The sequence below is a fragment of the Haliotis cracherodii genome, unplaced genomic scaffold (genome assembly GCF_022045235.1).
Source record: "Haliotis cracherodii isolate W230 unplaced genomic scaffold, xgHalCrac1.p SCAF_13, whole genome shotgun sequence".
Classification (NCBI taxonomy): domain Eukaryota; kingdom Metazoa; phylum Mollusca; class Gastropoda; order Lepetellida; family Haliotidae; genus Haliotis; species Haliotis cracherodii.
Genome location: NW_027266268.1, coordinates 19823875 through 19839974, shown reverse-complemented (window position 1 = coordinate 19839974; position 16100 = coordinate 19823875). Strand labels below are relative to the sequence as shown.

The following is a 16100-nucleotide window of genomic DNA, read 5'->3' as shown; positions in this document are numbered from 1 at the left end:
ACAACACAAACATTAAGGCTTTACGGGTCTTTCCACAAGTCTCCAGGTGTGTTTAGGTGAAACTTTCCCAAACTGACTTTCAGTGTTGGCAACACTAATTTTGTTACAAAAATTCTAAAACATGCCAAAAGGTATTATTTAATAACACTAAATGTGTTGGTTCATTTGAAGTGACTGCTTAGAACAAAGCTTAGGAATACAGCTTGGATGCATCACAGTGAACATGACTTTAAGTTACCATTTCTTGGCCCTTTAACTCAGTTAAGCGTACTCAGCCCTTTAACTCAGTTAAGCGTACTCAGAGTTACAGATAAGCTGCATGTTTGTGTAAAATACCCCCCCAAAAACATTCAAAACCCAATCACTTTGCATACAGATATGCATGCATTACATGAAAAACTCAAATGTATAAAAACAACATGCATAAGCTCTGCAGTACTTCAATAACAGAAAAGTTCAACATGTGTTAGATGGGAATAATGCCCTGTGATGACAAAACGATGTGTTGAGTTCTTTATTCAGATATATTCAAGATCAAACATGTATATGAGCACACAGCAGCACTCTGAAACAGACAAACCTCTAACTGTCATTCCCCAGCAACCTACCTCCCTCACGTCACATATTCCATCGCACAGAACATTACTTACCAGTGACAAGTTACGCTGACAACATTAAATGCTATCACTCGCTGGACACCGCCATCTTGAATAGTCTTGCTCTAGCAAGCTCTTGTTATATATTTCCAAACTATCTTTTCACATTTAAGACATGGTTAAATTGCAGGATTTCTTTCAAAAATTCTTATTGAAAATACTGACTTAATTCTGGGTTAGAGAAAATCAGACGACAGAATTTCTTTACCACTTCCAGAAAAAGCTTCAATCGAGCAATGGAGTCTGTGGGTCCTATTGGTGGAATGAAGGTGGATGTACATTGTTCTTATAGGCAAACATGCTTTATCTTGTTACAGTGTTGTAAAAGCTGTGAGCTGAACATATTACGTGTTATGAACTACACCAATTCCCCAGTCCATCCCCCTACTGCACTGTCCAGCTTGTGTCATGGAGTCCCCTGTCAGCCCACACAACATATGGGTTTCTGTGTGGTCAGTCAGGTATTTGTTTGGGCTTGGCCTGTGATTGGGTCTGCTTTTGTTCAGTAATTTAGTCCACATGACCACCAACACCTTTGCAGTTCAAACAATTAAGAAAAAGTCACTTGACCAAGGACAGATGACCTCTCATTTGCCTGAAATTCAAATTCACCTGAACATTTTTTGAAACATCTTTGTTCCTTAACTGTAAGGAAAAACCTTTTACAACTTGAATAGGATATTTTTAGTTTTACTTTTACTTGAGCGAAATTGTCTGGTTACATCTTGAATATTATCATGTACGAAAGGTCGTAGCCCAAACACTTTCATTTCTTGTAAGGCCTCTTTTTTAGTAGAGATTTACATTTTTCTCTCCAAAACATGAGTTGATGAAGGATATAAAATTTACTTTAAATGTTTAAGTAATCCCATAAAACAGTTGTCAGGATGAATAAAAAAATGTTTTTTATATAGATAGAAAAAAGGTTATGTCCCTTCCTATATTGACCTATTTTGTAGTTTTTTTCATTACTGAAATGAATTACCAGACTGGGTAGGAAGACAAAAAAGACATATAGTTATGAATATTATTTTGGCACAGATAAAAACTATACTACTTAAAAGAAGTTAAAGAACACCGGATTATAAATATTACTATTGTTAATCTGTCACGTCACAGATTGACTACATTAATATGAAAAATATGATGTTCTTTAACTTCTTTTGAGTAGTTTATGCTGTTGTGCTGGTAATGTTAACAGTTGAAGTTATACTAATGAATTAAGTATTAATTAAGTCAACAGGGAAAGTAGACAAACATATGTTATCAAATTATCAGAGAACTAAGAGAACGAAATCATTGTATTTTGATTTTAATGCGCTATATAAACAGAGAGATACAAGACAAGACTGCTAGTTTTACACATAATCAGCGAACAGTTTAATATCATGGAATGAAAAGTTAAGTCCATTAGAAAGAAGGTCATCATTGACCAGATTGTAGATTTTTTCATGGGAATGCATTGTTTGGGAAGCAAGCATAGTTCTTCTGATACTGGCACCAGATTTGTTTGTTTATAGTTTAACAGTGTTTGACACCGACAAAAAATGTCAGTAGTCCAATGGTCACCAGCAATAAGAAAAAAATTACTTGTCCTGTTAGATCTCTACTGGGCACAATGGCCCCAAATATAAAGGGTTTTAAAGGTATTACCGTATTTGATGTAATAAGCACCCAGCTCTAATAAGCGCCCACGGTGATATTTGCTAATATATTGGCAAGTGAATAATCCCAATTAGCACCCCTTCCGATTGATCAATGTATGCGTGTGTTATATACGCCCTTAATTATGGGCAATTAAATTCAGGAAAAATATATCTGTAGTATATAAACAGTTCAGGCCATAAGCATAAACCACAAAATTTATCTTTCAACTCTGTTTTTTCCACCAAAATAATATTGTAATAAGAGCCCCCTATTTCTATTTTTGAAAGCGCCCTGGTCGCCTATTACGTCGAATACGTTTCGTCTTTCTGCAATTAGAATGGGATACCAGCCACTGTACCACGCATGGTTGTTTAGGTTGCTGGTTTTGTTTATAGTTTAGAGTTGATCTATCGCTGATTTCCAAAAACTCAAAATTTAAATTACTTTGTTTGTCCCCAAAATAACACTATACCACTGGACCAGCATCTTTCTAATTTTACTGGCCCTTTAGAAACTATACTAGATTCGGACCAGCGGTGTTTGTGTCAAGCACTGAGTTGCATGATACTACCTTGTGTAGTGGGGGAGGAACTCTGGAATGTCTGCTGACCACAGACCGCCTCCGTGGTCTAGTGGTAGAACATCCGCCCATAGAGCGGAAGGTCTCGTATTCGATCCCTGGCCGCGTCGTACCAAAAGACGTTAAAAGATGGTACTTGTTGACACCCTTGCTGGCGCTCGGCATTAAGGGACTAAAACAAGGACTGGTCGGCAAGGAGTCAGTATACTGTGTCTGAGTGGGGTATTCATGTTAAACTGCAGCATGGTATCTCAGTGGGCTAGCATTATATAACTGGCATTAGTTCGGACTAGTTTCTACTAATACCAGTTGATTCAGCTTTGAGACATCGGAAGTAAGTGATGATTATACAGTCACACCAGCAGGAGGTTGCACATCTGATATCTGACATTTGTTTCAGGGTGTGGACCTTCGTCAGTATTCCAAGCAGATAGAGAAGGAGTTGCTGGATGTGGAGAATGCCTCCATACAAGACTGTATCCTTCTTAGAGAACCAAGACCACATTGTTGTTAGCCTTGGCAATAGGCTTTAGGGCTGGGACGTGTCCAAATTTACTACCCGTGTACCGAACCCCCTATTACCCGACCCCACTTGTAGTGTAACCATAGAGTTCCAGGTAATTTATGTCATCAAACAATATATCACGTGAGTAACTATGGGTCCAGGTAGTCCTGTGGGTACCCGGGTCCTACTCAGTACCCACCTGACGCAGGTAACCAAGTTACCCGTCCTAGCCCTAATAGGCTTCTCTACTACATGTATGTACTGTAATGTTGAAGGCAGGGGCACATCACTAAAAGACTTGACCCGTGAAGATCCGGGGTAGAATAGGTCTTCAGCAACCCATGCTTGCCATAAAAGGCAACTGTGCTTGTCGTAAGAGGCGACTAACGGGATCAGGTGGTCAGGCTTGCTGACTTGGTTGATGCATGTCATCGATCCCAATTGCATGGATCGATGTTCATGATTTCAATCACTGGATTGTCTGGTCCAGACTCAATTATATACAGACCGCCGTCATATAGCTGGAATATTGCTGAGTGCGGCGTTAAACAACAAACATACTTAAAGACTTAGTCATGGCTGCCTACACTTGTGTGAACTGTTGCTCAAATCACAAGGACACATTCACTCACAGACTTACTGATCATGCTGTAGGATTTATTCTTGCACAAATCAATTTTTCCAACCTCACATTTAACACAGATTTTACCTTCCCAGTTCCCAATTAGGCTGTTCACTCATCCTTAATGTTTGCAAATGCATAAAAATCCATTAGAAAAAAACTTTACCCCTGAATGCTGAAGAGTCAAAGTAATCAGTCGATATACGAGGGTATATCACACAGAATGGACTCATCACACAGAATGGACTCATCAAGTTCACTTTTGTGTAAGAAAATTCCCACACTCAGCTGTTCCGTATCCCATCATGCTTAGTGTAAACTGTAAAATATTATATTTTTAAGGCCTTTTTTATTGCTTTACATATTTTATTCATAGTTTCGTTTTACAACACCAGAAGTGATCCAAGGATTCTGATTTCCATGTCAATCTTTTTAAGGGTTTGAGATGTTTGTTATGTCCTTGACCTTGGTTAGATATCAAAGAGAGCCAGAATATTGCCAGCTTGCACAAACAGATTGCAGCCTGTGATACCATTCTGGAGGTGAGTGAGTGGATGGAACTCTCCTACAGTTAGTGGGTGGGTGTTTGAGTGAGTGGGTGAGTGAGTGAGTGGGTGAGTGAGTGGGTGAGTGAGTGGGTGAGTGAGTTATGAGAGTGTGGATGGGTCATGAGTGGATGACTGAGTGAGCAAACGAGATAGTGAGTGGATGGGTGGAACCCTCATACAGTCTGTCGGTGGTTGGGTGAGTGAGTGAGTGGGTGAGTGAGTGGGTGAGTGAGTACCTTGGAGTAATTCAGTGAGTGTTACCAGGGTGTTTGTGTGAGTGACTGTGGTGACTGTGTCACCAGGTTGTTTGTGTGAGTGAATGTGGTGACTGTGTCACCAGGGTGTTTGTGTGAGTGACCGTGGTGACTGTGTCACCAGGGTGTTTGTGTGAGTGACTGTGGTGAGAGTGTCAGCAGGGTGTTTGTGTGAGTGACTGTGGTGAATGTGTCAGCAGGGTGTTTGTGTGAGTGACCGTGGTGAGTGTGTCAGCAGGGTGTTTGTGTGAGTGACTGTGGTGAATGTGTCAGCAGGGTGTTTGTGTGAGTGACCGTGGTGAGTGTGTCACCAGGGTGTTTGTGTGAGTGACTGTGGTGAATGTGTCAGCAGGGTGTTTGTGTGAGTGACCGTGGTGAGTGTGTCAGCAGGGTGTTTGTGTGAGTGACCGTGGTGAATGTGTCAGCAGGGTGTTTGTGTGAGTGACCGTGGTGAGTGTGTCACCAGGGTGTTTGTGTGAGTGACCGTGGTGAGTGTGTCACTTTGAACAGTATTTCAGTTAAACCATGTCTGCTTAATGTGGGAGGAAAGCCCGAGGTGATGCAGGTGTTTCATGTTTTACGACTTTGATGGAACCCACTAGAGCAAGCAGGTGCGTTGTTTTACGCCTGACCCTGTATTTGTGTTACAGCGGATGGAGATGATGCTGAATGGTTTCCAGGGCGACCTGAGCAGCATCAGTAATGAGATTCAGACTCTACAGGATCAGTCCATCACCATGAATGTCAAACTGAAGAACAGACAGGTCAGTTTGCATGTAATGAGGTCTCTGACAACAGGAATGAACACGAGCCAAGGGTTACATATTTCTCAAGTTACCATTAGTTTGTCTTGGCATCCAATGTAAGAACTCTTAGCTCATATCGGTGTACACAGCTGGTACACGTAAATTGGAATGTAAAACCGTGCATGCTCATATAATAAACTTAGGGCGAAATATGTTTTTGGTCACTCATGGCCAGGAAAAAGGTCAAAACATACATTTCAGCGAAATATTGGCATCTGTGCACCTGGTTATAACAATTTTTGGCATAGGGATTATCACTAAATATGGCTTGGCATCTGGCTATCAAAAGGGGTTGGCACCCTCTCCTATTCCTCTAATGATCACACGGAACTGAGAGACCCCTGCATGAAACTGATTCTCAACTCTATATACCCGAGGTTTACATATGAATTTTGTTGAAATCAGTATTCCCAGCTCTTGCTGACATTGATTCTTCTCCTGTGAGACTGATGTGACTGTGGTGTGTTTCAGGCAATCCGAGGGGAGCTGAGTCAGTTTGTGGATGAGATGGTGATCCCCGAGAGTATGATCACGTGAGTCGTTTCCAAGATGTTGCCATGCACCAGATACTGCTGATCTTAAAACTAATAAAAGGGGTGAAACGATACATCGGTGCATCGTGACCTTTCATGCACCAGATACTGCTGATCTTTTATAGGGGTGAAACGATACATCGGTGCATCGTGACCTTTCATGCAACAGATACTGCTGATCTTATAGGGGTGAAACGATACATCGGTGCATCGTGACTTTTCATGCACCAGATACTGCTGATCTTAACAGGGGTGAAACGATACATCGGTGCATCGTGACTTTTCATGCACCAGATACTGCTGATCTTATAGGGGTGAAACGATACATCGGTGCATCGTGACTTTTCATGCATCAGATACTGCTGATCTTAAAAGGGTAAAACGATACATCGGTGCATCGTGACTTTTCATGCATCAGATACTGCTGATCTTTTATAGGGGTGAAACGATACATCGGTGCATCATGACTTTTCATGCACCAGATACTGCTGATCTTATAGGGGTGAAACGATACATCGGTGCATCGTGACTTTTCATGCACCAGATACTGCTGATCTTTTATAGGGGTGAAACGATACATCGGTGCATCATGACTTTTCATGCACCAGATACTGCTGATCTTATAGGGGTGAAACGATACATCGGTGCATCGTGACTTTTCATGCATCAGATACTGCTGATCTTAAAAGGGTAAAACGATACATCGGTGCATCGTGACTTTTCATGCATCAGATACTGCTGATCTTTTATAGGGGTGAAACGATACATCGGTGCATCATGACTTTTCATGCACCAGATACTGCTGATCTTAACAGGGGTGAAACGATACATCGGTGCATCGTGACTTTTCATGCATCAGATACTGCTGATCTTAAAAGGGTAAAACGATACATCGGTGCATCGTGACTTTTCATGCATCAGATACTGCTGATCTTAACAGGAGTTAAATGATACATCGGTGCATCGTGACTTTTCATGCACCAGGTACTGCTGATCTTAAAAGGGTAAAACGATACATCGGTGCATCGTGACTTTTCGTGCACCAGATACTGCTGATCTTAACAGGGGTGAAACGATACATCGGTGCATCGTGACTTTTCATGCACCAGATACTGCTGATCTTAAAAGGGGTGAAACGATACATTGGTTCATTGTGACCTTTCATGCACCAGATACTGCTGATCTTAAAACTAATAAAAGGGGTGAAACGATACATCGGTGCATCGTGACTTTTCATGCACCAGATACTGCTGATCTTATAGGGGTGAACGGATACATCGGTGCATCGTGAATTTTCATGCACCAGATACTGCTGATCTTAAAAGGGGTGAAACGATACATCGGTGCATCGTGACTTTTCATGCACCAGATACTGCTGATCTTAAAAGGGGTGATAGATACATCGGTGCATCGTGACTTTTCATGCACCAGATACTGCTGATCTTATAGGGGTGATAGATACATCGGTGCATCGTGACTTTTCATGCACCAGATACTGCTGATCTTAACAGGGGTGAAACGATACATCGGTGCATCGTGACTTTTCATGCGCCAGATACTGCTGATCTTAACAGGGGTGAAACGATACATCGGTGCATCGTGACTTTTCATGTGTTGATGCAACACACGATACATTTTATCCCTCCAGCATATAATGACTTTCTTGTTTAACATTTCCAAGAGTGCTGATATGTGCATGCTTTTTTTTTTCAGGCACATATTAGATACAGCAGTAACGGAGCGGGAATTCTTAGAGCAACTCCATGAACTCAACCACAAGATTAACTTTGTCAAGGAACAGAGCTTCAGGGAGGCACGGTCCTGTCAGGATGTGAAAGATATACTAGAAAAACTTAAAATAAAGGTGAGATTTTGAAGAATTGTCTTGCCGGTGGGGATTGTAGGATAGGTCCACAGTACATTATGGATCTTGACCTGTGGGGATTCCAGGTCAGAATAAATACCCAGTATATCATGCTTGCCTTGTCCTGTGGGGATTCTAGGTCAGAATAGGTACCCAGTATGTCATGCTTGTCTTGCCCTGTAGAGCTTCCAGGTCAGAATAAATACCCAGTATGTCATGCATATCTGGCCCTGTTGGGATTCTAGGTCAGAATAGGTACCCAGTATATCATGCATATCTGGCCCTGTGGGATTCCAGGTCAGAATAGGTACCCAGTATGTCATACGTATCTGGCCCTGTGGGGATTCCAGGTCAGAATAGGTACCCAGTATGTCATGTATATCTGGCCCTGTGGGGATTCTAGGTAAGAATAGGTACCCAGTATGTCATGCATATCTGGCCCTGTGGGGATTCTAGGTCAGAATAGGTACCCAGTATGTCATGCGTATCTGGCCCTGTGGGGATTCCAGGTCAGAATAGGTACCCAGTATGTCATGCATATCTGGCCCTGTAGAGATTCCAGGTTAGAATAGGTACCCAGTATGTCATGCGTATCTGGCCCTGTAGAGATTCCAGGTCAGAATAGGTACCCAGTATGTCATGTGTATCTGGCCCTGTAGAGATTCCAGGTTAGAATAGGTACCCAGTATGTCATGCGTATCTGGCCCTGTAGAGATTTTAGGTCAGAATAGGTACCCAGTATGTCATGCATATCTGGCCCTATGGGGATTCCAGGTCAGAATAGGTACCCAGTATGTCATGCGTATCTGGCCCTGTGGGGATTCTAGGTCGGAATAGGTACCCAGTATGTCATGCATATCTGGCCCTATGGGGATTCCAGGTCAGAATAGGTACCCAGTATGTGATGCATATCTGGCCCTATGGGGATTCCAGGTCAGAATAGGTACCCAGTATGTCATGCATATCTGGCCCTGTGAAGATTCCAGGTTAGAATAGGTACCCAGTATGTCATGCGTATCTGGCCCTGTGGGGATTCTAGGTCAGAATAGGTACCCAGTATGTCATGCATATCTGGCCCTGTGAAGATTCCAGGTCAGAACAGGTACCCAGTACATCATGCGTATCTGGCCCTGTGGGGATTCCAGGTCAGAATAGGTACCCAGTATGTCATGCACAGGTGGCTTTGAGTCAGTTATATACATGTGTGAGAAAAACTTGGTCAGAATTTTTTGATAAGGAAATAGATGCTTTTCATCAATGCAGGATACAAGAATGTTTGGCTTTGTTTTAGTGACAGTGTTTCAACCAATAATATTTTTGAATTTTGCTTTTTCAACAGGCAATAGCAAAAATCAGAGAATTTCTCCTCCAAAAGATCTACTCATTCCGAAAAGCAATGGCAAACTATCAGATCCCACAGAATACCATGTTAAAATTTAGGTAAGTTGGTTCAAGATGCAGAGAATGGCAAGAATGTATGCTCTGTGTGCAAGAGTGACATGTTCTAGAGCTGTAAATGTTGTTGATGCTCTTTGTACACTTCCTGGTTTCAAACCCTCTGAGGTCACTCTGTCACACGGGATGGGCGTTACGAAGATGAAGCATGGGTCCAATGGCGCCGTTTTGTTGGAGCTACTGTACTGGAGTGGGAGGTGCATATCACAGCGACACCAAGCTTAAATGCAGTGTTGGAAATTGGCACTAGTCCTGTAGTCATTGCCAAACTGCCTAATAGTTAAGGTGTGATAAGGACTAGTAGAAAAGTGCCCTTTTTAAGGGTTTTGCTACATGTTATCATTATAAGGACTAGTGGACTAAAACTGTTTGTTTGTACCTCTGAAATGCATTATTTAGGGGCGGTCGGGTAGCCTAGTGGTTAAAGCGTTCGCTCGTCACGCCAAAGACCCGGGTTCGATTCCCGACATGGGTACAACGTGTGAAGCCCATTTCTGGTGACCCCCGCCGTGATATTGCTGGAATATTGCTAAAAGCGGCGTAAAACCTAATCACTCACTCACTCTGAAATGTATTACAGCTTTATTATTTACTCATTAAGCGAGAAGCGGTGGGGTCCCCGAGTTGGTACCATCATGCTCGGGTTTAATTCCCAACATGGGTTCAATGCGTGAAGCCCATTTTTGGTGTTACTGTCGTGATATTGCTGGAATATTGTTAAAAGCGGCTTAAAACCATTTTTACTCATTTGGTGATAATGTGCAAAAAGCATACATCAAAACACTGATCAGTGAAACTGCCAGCCAAAGTATATTGGCCAAAGTTATAATTTGTTTATTTAAATCAGTACCAGTTACAATTAACCTGTATGAACATTTATCATATCAACTGAAGATATCATATTTATTGTTTTCATTGACAGGTTTTTTAATGAGTTTTTAATGGCTAATGAGCGTCACATTGCCAAGGAAATACGAGACGAATACATTGACACAATGAGCAAAATATACTACTCGTACTTCAAAGGGTATTCCAGCAGACTGATGAAACTACAAGTAAGTAGTCTTGTGGACAATAGCATCCTATATCATGTATCAGCCATGCTTATCTGCTTCATTCAAATCAAAATAATTCCTCCAAGTACGCTCCTAGGTTAAAGTAATTGTGATCATATAAGTACATATATCAGGGATTTATCTGGCATTCCAATCTAAGTGAATTAGCAGGAAAATTAGGGAAAAGTCGTTATTTTGGTCATGGGATTTTAAAAAAAGTTTATATTGTCTTAAATTCCTAATATTTTAACATTGTATTCAATGCTATAATGTTAAACTAACCATAAAAGCCTCTTCCTCTAATTATATTATTCATGTTTAGAAATTTAGAAACTTTCGCTGACATTTGCTGATGTGGGGCTGAATGTTAATAGATAAATCCCTGATATTTGAAATTGATAATGACTGTGATGATATGGACAGAAGGGTAAAGATTGATTTTTCGTCCGTGTGCACAGCAAACCACTGTCAAGGCAGACCAGACCTTTTGGTGCCCGTACAATCCATACTGGGGTAAAAAGAAAGTGTAACTCAAATATTCTTCCTCTTGCTTAATCGCAACATCTTGAATCCATTTCAACTCACCCTTTTAAGATTTCTAAAGAGGTGGAACAGCCAGACTTCCCACCATAGCTTATGCGGGGAACAAAAGAATTGCTAGGCAGAATTTGAAATTGAAATTATTTAAATTTTAACTCTTGATAGACATTTAGAAGTAGGAGGAACGTGGAGATGTGACCCTTTCATGGATAACAACTTCTCTATTGGTTTTATTGACATATCAGGGCTACTTATATATATGTTCAATACGCTTCTTGACCCAAATGGGCCGGTCGGGTACCCTAGTGGTTAAAGCCTTCGCTCGTCACGCTGAGGACCCGGGTTCGATTCCCGACATGGGTACAATGTGTGAAGCCTTTTCTGGTGTCCCCCGCCGTGATATTGCTGGAATATTGCTTAAAGCGGCGTAAAACTAAACACTCACTTACTCTTGCCCAATATAAGCATATACGTGTATATTTAAACACAGGATGCCAACTCCGTGTTCACTGGTTACTGGGTCAAGGAGAAGCCCTGACATTTTGTTACTTACAGTAAACAAGTAGTCGTCCGTGAGGAGTGTCATGTTTTCATGTTTAATAAAAAAAATTAAATGAAAAATCTTTATGAAGCCAAGGGGAATGCTGGGAATCGTTTTCATCCATATAAGAGACCAATACACGTTATAGCGTCAATAGAGAAGGTGTTTGAGTTCCACACTTCTACACAGTCACAATACGACTACTTCCATGCTCACAGACACTTTCACCTTAGAGGATATTCTTTTCTTAGCTACCTATGCTTGTGGTTCCTTTTACGAATTGTTTGTCATAAGACACGACTACAATGGGGATCGGTTGGACATAATGTCCAAAGGGTATGGATAGTGTACTCACCGACAAAAGAAACGTGAATACTATATATATATATGTTTGTTAATCTATGAATAATTACTTATATTGGTTTGATGCACAAACAAACATACTGGTATGTTGTGTGAACCGACGCTTATGAACGCATCACATGTGACATCATAGGTCCATGAGTCGATATGCACCATTTGTCTCGTGCAGGATTAGCATGTAAAGTTTGAAATCATTGCAACATATCATGAAAAGGAATTAAGACACCCTTGGTAACTCTTGACTAATTGTTAGTTTTGTCATTAGTGGTACACATTGGAAACATCTCTTCCTAACATACATACTTCTCTATATATTCTATGGTTCACATTTCTTTTGGTGGTGAGTATACTTTGTGGGCCCACTGAAGAAACCTTTGACCAATCACTGGTTTGTCTGGTTTTCTAGTTTTACAGGAGGCCTTGATAACATTATATTTTTACACAGAAAATATCATTTGAAAGGTTCCGGCAACACTGAATTGCAGTATCCTTTCATATCATAGATTATATGTAAATACTCTACATCACACTTGATTCCACATCCGTGCATTGCTTCAGATTGCTTAGGGAACAAATAACCCTCCGTTTATCACTGCAGTAAACTACGGTTATAACAAACTCAAAGGGACCACTAATTTTAGCTTGTAATAACTGTAGTTCGTTATAAGAATATATAAAGCAAATGGCCGCAACTAAAAAAAACCAGTTTGTTATATCCGCATTGATATGGCAGTCAGTCTGAAGTTCTGTGATTGGTCGACCTTGACAGTAGTTTGTGGATGCAGCCAATGGGGTGACAGAAATGATGTGATCACATCTGTTGAGGCTGTACATCTAACACTGTATTTTGTCCGTTTTGCATCTATGCTTCATGCCATCCATGTCAATACTTCACAGACTTGTACACTTCGTTCCTCCATCACTGATAGATGCAGACTGTCACTTCTCAGTCTGTTGATTTTTTTCAGGACTTTCTTGCATATTTGCTTAAAGTTACTTCTCAGATATTTATTGATTATTGATCGATATTTAGTTAGTGATTATTTATCTATTTTGAGAGCCAGCTCTACTATTTGCATAATGTTTATACACACACTAGGGCTCAGTTGACTTCGTCCATGAGCTATATTCAGACTCATTGGATGAAGATTAAGAAAGCTAACTAGTAACTACTACACAACATAGCAGCTGTATGTACTAAGAGCAGGGCTCTGACAGGTAGAAACAAGTGCACTGAAGTACCCATGCTTCAAAACCCGAATACCTGATTTGAACAATTGTACCCATGCTTCAAAACCTGAATACACGATTTGAACAATCGTACCCATGCTTCAAAACCTGAATATCCGATTTGAACAATCGTACCCATGCTTCAAAACCTGAATACCCGATTTGAACAATCGTACCCATGCTTCAAAACCTGAATACCCGATTTGAACAATCGTACCCATGCTTCAAAACCCGGATACCCGATTTGAACAATCGTACCCATGCTTCAAAACCTGAATACCCGATTTGAACAATCGTACCCATGCTTCAAAACCTGAATACCCGATTTGAACAATCGTACCCATGCTTCAAAACCCAAGCCAGAATCAAATACCCGATTTGAACAATAAGGGACTGACCATTTCATATTCTGATGGGCACCTTGGATTTTGTTTGGAGATCAGATATATTGATCAGCTACAGATGCAAACCAGATATATTTTTTAATTAAAACTATGACTCCCAATATATTTTTTACAAAACATCATGCAACAATGTCCCCCAAGAATTTCAGATGGTCAGTCATGCCACACAATGGACATTTTGTCTTTTTTCTCAGCATCATCTAATTCAAAATCCGGCTAGAAACAACCATTTCTCTTCCATGTCGGCAATGGGTGCTAGAGAAGTGACTGAGTTATCTCCCCTGGTTAGGTTATCGAGTCCTTTGACATAGCCAATCAAACCCTGGCCTTTTTTTGAATACACATCCTGGCCTTTATTTAGAGTGATGGAGGAAAGGAAAGTATATCAGTCTGTGAAGTATACACGATAGGTGCCGTCTCATCTGTGTACTAATATCATCATTCTCATTTCATCTTTCAGCCCATCCAATTAATGGTAAAGTTAAGCTTGGCATCATCACTGTTTTAACTCTGTGTGTTGTAGTCGGATGTAGATTGTTCATGTGTTTGTATTTGTCATCATCATTATTCACCACATGTCTACAGTCGAATAAAATTAATTCTAGCAGTTCTCTAAAAATACTCACCAAATTAACTATCACCTAATATAATACAGTTCAGCCTATCAAACGGATGCTCTAAGATCAGCATCAGTGCTTCAGAGTGCAAGAGTGTACAGGTAAAACAGCCTTGACACTCCATTTCGGGACAATATGAATCTTAGGACCTGGACCCAGATTGGTCCAGGTTGTTGATTCATGTTTGTTAAAGATTATGCTAGTCGTAAGCGGCAACCAAGTGGATTGGGAGGTCAGACTCGCTGACTTGGTTGATGGTGTGTCCTCATAGCCCGATGGCAAGGATCATTGCTCACAATTTCGATCACTGTATTGTCTGGTCCAAACTCGATTATATCCATGCCGCTGTGATGGAGCTGGAATATTGCTGGGTGCAGCGTTACATCCACTCACTGTCACTGTAAGGCTTGTGTGATGTTTTATCGGCTACTGCATGTCTCTCTCTGTCCGTCACAGATTCCCAGGCTGTTTTAGTCTCTGTGTTGTAAAGACCTGCTTGCCACAGGTAGCTGTGTAAACTGTTGCTGACGTAGCTAAAGAACCTCTCAATCTCTCACCTTTCTAGAAGTATTTTATCAATATTTGTATCAGACATTATACAGAATATCCGCTTCACAAAGTCATCTGAGGCCAAATTTAGTTTCTGTGTTATATTGTAAAAACCAGCTTGCCACAGATAGCTGTGTAAACTGTTGCTGACGTAGCTAAAGAACCTCTCAATCTCTCACCTTTCTAGAAGTATTTTACCAATATTTGTATCGGACATTATACAGAATATCTGCTTCACAAAGTCATCCTAGGCTGAGTTTAGTCTCTGTGTTGTAAAGACCTGCTTGCCACAGGTAGCTGTGTAAACTGTTGCTGACGTAGCTAAAGAACCTCTCAATCTCTCACCTTTCTAGAAGTATTTTACCAATATTTGTATCGGACATTATACAGAATATCTGCTTCACAAAGTCATCCTAGGCTGAGTTTAGTGGGTTTTTACAGGTTTTTTAACCATTGTGGTAGGAGAGCTACTTTTGATTTATTGACTTAATGAATCGTAAATATTGCTATATTGCTATAGGTAAGCACTTAAAGTCAATAAATTGATTGTTAAATCAGTTTCCGATCAAAAGTTTCGATTTCAGTTAGGAATATTGATAGTTTTGATTGTATTTACCGTATCATGCGATTGAGTCAATGCTGTTGACATGGAATGTGGAAGTTTCTTTTTCTTAAATTATTAGGGTGAAGAAAAAACAAATCAGTCATATCTCAAACTTTACTTTTTATTCATTGTTATGGTTATCACATTCAAAGGAAACTTCAGTTCCAAGGTTTAATTCAACTCTAAAATCCATATAAAATGATACACTGAAAACTATCGATATTTATAGTTACTTGCCATATCAATAGTTATCTCAATAGTTTCTTTCAATATCAATAGTTATCGCAATAGTGATTTCCAGACCAATAGTCACCTCTAGTGTTTTCTGTGAAAAAGGTCCAGTAAGTTGTCAGAATTTGAAACGATAAAGAACACACTGTTTTTGACTGATGGGGAGGTCTGACTATTTTCATTTAACTGAAACTGTCCTAGCTCATCGGCCTGTAATTATGTATTGAGGATTTCTGGCATAGGGATAGACCGTGGTCCGTAAGGGGTTAGAATTAGTTTTGAACAATCTATGCTGGTCGTAACAGGCGACTTATGTCACCTTCACTTTATTCAAGTGTTAATTCATGTAATATTGGTGAGCTTCTGTACCTAGGTGAGCTTCTGGTAATCTAGTTGCATTGCATTTTTATCATATGGTGACTTTCGACCATTATGTTTCTCGTTATATAACTGCTGGTTCTTTGAAAACAATGTCGTAACATTACTATCTTTGAAC

The 16100-nt window shown here is 40.4% G+C and overlaps 1 protein-coding gene across 1 annotated transcript in view; it reads left to right on the top strand.

The window, feature by feature from the left end:
* The window catches only part of LOC139459706 (vacuolar protein sorting-associated protein 52 homolog), a 44067-nt gene that overhangs the window by 6362 nt on the left and 21605 nt on the right, over positions 1-16100 (top strand). The window contains exons 4-11 of the mRNA XM_071241345.1: positions 3284-3359; positions 4485-4552; positions 5463-5576; positions 6090-6151; positions 7865-8015; positions 9355-9455; positions 10393-10525; positions 14064-14078. Coding sequence (XP_071097446.1) covers positions 3284-3359; positions 4485-4552; positions 5463-5576; positions 6090-6151; positions 7865-8015; positions 9355-9455; positions 10393-10525; positions 14064-14078 — 720 coding nt within the window. The remainder of the gene's footprint in view (positions 1-3283; positions 3360-4484; positions 4553-5462; positions 5577-6089; positions 6152-7864; positions 8016-9354; positions 9456-10392; positions 10526-14063; positions 14079-16100) is intronic.